This window comes from Henckelia pumila, chromosome 1 (assembly GCF_033568475.1).
Source record: "Henckelia pumila isolate YLH828 chromosome 1, ASM3356847v2, whole genome shotgun sequence".
NCBI lineage: Eukaryota > Viridiplantae > Streptophyta > Magnoliopsida > Lamiales > Gesneriaceae > Henckelia > Henckelia pumila.
This window is the reverse complement of record NC_133120.1, coordinates 92,181,792-92,187,791: the sequence shown is the minus strand read 5'-3', so window position 1 is coordinate 92,187,791 and position 6,000 is coordinate 92,181,792. Positions and strand designations below refer to the sequence as shown.

At 29.9% G+C, this 6,000-nt stretch overlaps 1 protein-coding gene across 1 annotated transcript; it reads right to left on the bottom strand.

The window, feature by feature from the left end:
* Nucleotides 1–1,381: 1,381 nt before the first annotated feature.
* LOC140876103 (probable 2-oxoglutarate-dependent dioxygenase AOP1) lies at nucleotides 1,382–2,998 on the bottom strand. Its single transcript, XM_073279970.1, has 3 exons — nucleotides 2,580–2,998; nucleotides 2,106–2,427; nucleotides 1,382–1,785 (listed from the first exon to the last, which is right to left on the bottom strand). Exons 1-3 carry the CDS (start codon nucleotides 2,954–2,956, stop codon nucleotides 1,534–1,536), a joined length of 951 nt encoding a protein of 316 aa, XP_073136071.1. The 5' UTR covers nucleotides 2,957–2,998; the 3' UTR covers nucleotides 1,382–1,533.
* Between the last annotated feature and the right edge of the window lie 3,002 nt (nucleotides 2,999–6,000).

Sequence of the window (6,000 nt, the reverse complement as noted above, 5' to 3'; positions counted from 1 at the left end):
ACTTGTTCATGCTTTGGTTTTGGTCCATTAACTTTTTCGATGTGAGTTTTGGTACACTAACTTTGCATTTTCAGTGTTTTTTGGTCCAAATGCATACGTGTTAACTTCCGATTGGTCCAAAATGATGACGTGGACCAATCAGAAGCTGACACGAATGCAGTTGGACCAAAAAACACTGAAAATGCAAAGTTAGTGTATCAAAACCCACAACGGAAAAGTTAATGAACCAAAACCCAAAGGGAAAAAGTTGTTGGACTAAAAAACTTATTTTTCCTATTTTCAATCGATCACAATATCTTTTTCCTCAATCATATAAAGTGATCGAGCACCATATAAACATTCGTTGTTGTATCTTCAAGAAGGTGAAGGAGATTTTCTTTTCGCTCTTTCAAATCACCAAATTCTTCAAACTATGTGCTTCAAGTATTTTTGAGTAGATTAGATTGACTCGCCTTTCGAAATCCCTCGAAGTATGTCATATGCCGTTGTAAGATCAAAAGGAAAATTATATTGCCCGCTTCATCAATATCGGACAGATCTTTTATTTAGGCTATTAATGAAAATATATTATTTTTATGTCAAAATATTATTTTAGTGCTAAATTTATATATAGATAGATAGAATTAACAAATCACATGAATATAGAACCGTAAGACCGTCTCATAAGAAACCTACTCAAAACACGAAAGACGCGTAGAATATGATCATACCGGTACTGTGCTTAATTGGTATATGTAAAAAGTTATTTTAGTCATTTATCATGAAATTATATTAAAGGAATATGAGATTCACTTTACTCATGCGCTGATTCTTCACTATTTTGCTTTTTTCTCTTCTTCTTTTTTTTCGTTTTTTTAGCAGAGAAATCAGAATTTTTGTGTGTATAACTCAGCTGAATTTATGGATTCCAATGTGGGATAGTGGGTAAAATGCATGTAGGCAAAATGCATGTCTATAGCGTAAGAATTGAAAGAAAAAAAAATTAAGAGGTGCAATGCTATCATACAAATAAAGAGTAGGTTTTTTTTTTTTTTTTTTGAGAGAGTGACTTAAAATTATATCATATGATGAATCAATTAGACTCATATTTAATTTTCAATAAAAAAATAATATTTTAACGCAAAAATAACACTTTTTTCATAATAATTTTCACAAAATTTAATTAACCGTAAAACTATGCCAAAGTTTTTCTGATAAACTATATAGTATTCCCTCCGTCTCAAAATACTAACTATATCATATTCTATAATTTGAAATCTCAATTATTTCTTTCATAATAATAATCGTGCGCATAAATTAAAATCCATACTCAAATTTGTCACTTCCTATGTTTATTTTCTTCTCTTCTCTATCATTCATAGTAACAAGACACATGCAAGCATAAAACTTTAATCACGCAATATCATTTTTATTTCATCATGCACGTACACATTTTAAACAAGATACAATCTTAATTAATTATACCACACCATGCAAATTGTTCTTGAGAATACACATACACATACACAAATACATGATCATGAGTAAGAGTACTCAATTAACACCACAGTAAGTTTTGATAGCAGACTCAAGTCTCCTATTCTCTTCTTTGCTGAAAAAATCGAGAAACTCGAGATGATCGAACGGCTTATACTTCAAGGGACGATCATGGCCGTCGATGAACTCTTGAGGTGTTTGAATGATACCTCCTTCCATGAATGAGAACTGTGCAATGGAATACCTTGCTTCTTTTCCTTCCATAGTTACCCTGTGATGGGGTGATTGTATCCTATTATTGCTCCATGCCTGCCCCGCCCAAATATTCATATAATATATATATACGATTTATCAGAATATTATTGAATCCACTTGAAATATATATAAGAAGAAATGGACAAGTTTGTGGAGTAGGTGAACTCTTGGTCATAGGTCAAGAGTTCGATTCCTCCTGCCAACACTTTCTTGGACTAGTCTGTCACACAGGATTTGCCAGCGTAGTTTGTAGTCTATTACGTTAGTTCGGGGGTTTACCCTGAGCGCACTGAAAGGTAGCTGTTGCGGGTTCCCACGTAAAAAAAAAAAAAAGAAAAAAAAAAAAAGAAAAAAAGAAGAAATGGACTACTGACCATGATTGCATCGCCTGCCATAACCACAATAGACGCAGGAGTAAGCTCGACCCCAAACCATTCACCATCTTTGGCTTTGATTTCCAGGCCATCGACTTGATTTTGATGAATCGTGGACATAAAACTCTTGTCCGTGTGAGAGACAAATCCCAGTTTGTTTTCGTGCGTCTTAGGTTCCCTGTATTTCATGACCCGACACAGAAAATTTGCGGATTCGACGTGGGATTCGTAGTGCTTGTCCACTCCATAACTCTCGAACACCATTTTAACCACTAAAAGTTCTAGTTCTGCTGCTAACTTAGTGTACACCAGGAGATTCTCACTGAAAATTAATTAAATTAATATTGTTATATGATTCGGGTATATATAGCTTTTGAGAAGTATTTCTCAGTTTTTTCGTAACAAAATTTCACAAAATAGTAACTTAACGGGGAATCGATTTGCAGAGTGGAGATCTAATTAAGGTATATATACCTGAATCCTGCATGATTTCCGTTTGGCCACATGGCATCCACGAAATGTTGAATCCCTTGGAGTGTATTAGCGCTATCGATTCCCATGCTCTCATAGAGAGGAACAACAGGGATTTGTCCCACGTAGCCATACAAAGGCTTAGAGGATTTGTTTTGAACTTTGGTTTGAGTTGGAAGATCAAACAAGTCTTGCAATGCTTTGAAAACCCCATCGTGTATTTCCGAGGTGATTTTATCGTAATTGGCAATAAAACAACCATATTTTTCCAAGGAAGAAACTACTTCTTGGCAAGATTTGGACCAAGATTCTGTCCCTGGTTTCGTGTTTTCATCGGTGAATTCGATGATTGCAAGTTTGTGAAGTGAGAGTGAACCCATGAATTTAATGCGTGTGTTGTGTGTTCTGGATTTTAAGAAACTTTTCTTTGAATGTTGGTGAATGCCTTGTGCATGAATATATAAGCATGCTTATAGGTTGGATTTACTCAAACGAAAATTTTACGCTTTTGTATAAAATATTTCAAATTTAAATTTGTATTGTATTACCGTGTATTTTTTATGCGGTAAAAACTGACTTATTTTGAAAATAAGATGTTAATTAAGTGTTTAAGTAAAATTATTCTGACAAATTAAAGATATTGATGTGTTTGATATTATAAGATTTTTTTATTATCAAAATAAAAAATATATATATTTATTAATTTTATAAACATATTATAAATAGTTAAACATACATATATATGAAGTAGTTTTAGAAAAACCTATGTTAAAAAAATAAAAATATTTTATATTTTAATTTAGAAAAATTTATATTATTTTTTAAAAAAAATTAAATAATATTTAATGGGTGGAGGACATGGTGGGGACTTATGGAAATATGCAATGATATTTTGGAGAAACAAACTTTTAAAATGAGGTTTTTTTACAAATTTAGAATTAACTTACTTTTTTTAAAAAAAAAATGATTTATAAGCTGTGAAACAATTCTAACGACTTACTTTGACAGCTTATAATATGTTTGAAAAATATTTTAACAGCTTGGATAAGTTCGGTCAAACACACTCTGATTAATTAATGATTCCTAACCTAACATTTGTCTTTTTTACTAAAAGTTATATATATTAGTAATTGTGCTACTCAATCTTTTAAACTCGGTCCAAACATCCCCGATTTGATCTCTCTCCTAACCGATAATTATTGCGCCACGGCCAACACCAATAATTGTCACGTCTAATGTTATTGATTTTCTTTTCTATGTTTTGGATTTCTAGCCCGCGAATAAGTCTGTAAGATGTATATGCTTACAAATTAAATTATGATTATTTAGCTAATTAATTCGATGCCAATGTATTATTGAATCTAAGCCCCTGGCCAGATCCTAGACATATTTATCCATCCTAACCAAAGGTTTTTAGATTTTTCTAGCTAGCATGGGATATTTGCAAGATGCTCAAAACTTATGTTAACAATTATACAATTATAAGTTATCTTTCTTGACTTAAAAAATATTATATATAATTTTTAAAAAATATTAAGTTTCCTCCTATTTGTTTTAACTTCTTTATCGTATCGCATCCACATATATTTATACACTAAAAAACAATATCACATCACTGTTAAAGATTTTAGGTCTGATTAATTGTTCTGGGCACCTCCAAATGAAGACACTTTGTGAGATTATAATATGATTAAGTTAAAATATAATTATTGGAAAAAATTCATGAAACACGACTTAATAAATAATTAAGTCTCAGCAGATATATATATATATATATATATATATATATATATATATATATATATATATGTTAGGTGGTCCTTCAACCCCGATTAATAATAATATATTAAAATACTATCTTTGGCTGATTCAAAAAAAAATACCATCGTTGGAAAACCCATCGTTTAATGTCATTCAAGTGGTCGCAGGTTGATATATATATTATTGTGTGTCGTAGAAATATATATTACAACTTGGAAAAGGAATGACAATTGACAATATTATCGCCGGCGGCCCGGCCCTTCAATAATTATTTTAATTATTTATCTTAAATGTTCAAATTATTAAATTAAACCAGTGATTAATTGGTTGAATCAAGCATGGTTTTTTAAGGGACTATGGTTCACGTTGTAGGACTCCATATATTAGCCCCAAAAATGATTTTTTTTTGTTTATTACTTATTTATTTTTTTGTTTTGATCCATTAACTTTTTAAAGTTTAGTTTTGTTACATTTACTTTAAAGACCAAAATAATCGAGAACGAAACTTAATTAGGTACAAAAACTAAACTTTAATGAGTATTAAACCAAAAAAATTTATTTTTCATATATATATATATATACCAGCCTAAGGACTAAAGAAATTAAGAAAGTATTAAAAAAAGACGTGAAATGTTATATCGTGCATGAAAATGAGTACCTGAGAGACAAAGATAGCGTTCTAGGAATCACTTTTCAGTTTTTTTTCACAAAATTTCAACAAATTAAACACATGGCTTATGTGTTGATCACATGAACTTGATGAATGATTTGCAGTGGCGTACCCAAGATTTCAACCAAATTAAAGGGGTGAATTCAACAAATTTTAAAAATTAATACAACACGTATAATAGATGTCATATATTAACTTCAGTCTTCATATGTTTTTACTAACACATATCAAAATTTCATAATTTGAAAATGTCGAATAGTAGCACATTATCAAGTATCTCAACACACCTCATTTGATATATGGTAACAAACAATCATTTAAAAATATATCATCTCCCAACCTATTATGAATTGTTTTTAATTAATGATTTTCGTTGCTGAAAGCACTCTTTTTACAGTTATGAGAGATTTTAATAATGCAAAATTTAAAATTAAATTTATACATCAAAGAATATAATTGATTTTTATTTGATTAAATCATTAGTTTATAAGCAAGCTCGCTAATACCAACAACTTTAGAGAAATAATTGTTATTTCGCATGTCAAAAGTAAAGCTATCAAATTAGTTCTAAGATATATTAACTTCATCAGAAAGAAATCAGATGGATAAAATTGAGCAAATTGAAGCAATTTTTCTTTAACACATTTAAGCCAAAGGCTTTTCGTTTTATTTTTAAAAAGATATTGGATAATACAAAGAATAATACCAAATTTATTATAGCTTAAAATAAATTTATTTTTATCTTATTAATCAAATATCATCTTAATCATCATTGTATAATTAAATTAATATTTTATAGATATATTATATACATAGTACTAAGCTATTTTTAAAAAAAAATCAAGGAGACAGTCTGACAATTAAATTTGTATTTAAAAGAAAGATTGTGTATATTGGTATTAAATTTTTTTAAAATTTCAAAGAGGCGGTTGCACTCTTTCGGAACTATGTAGGTCTACCACTGATGATTTGTATGTGTGGCAACCAACGGAC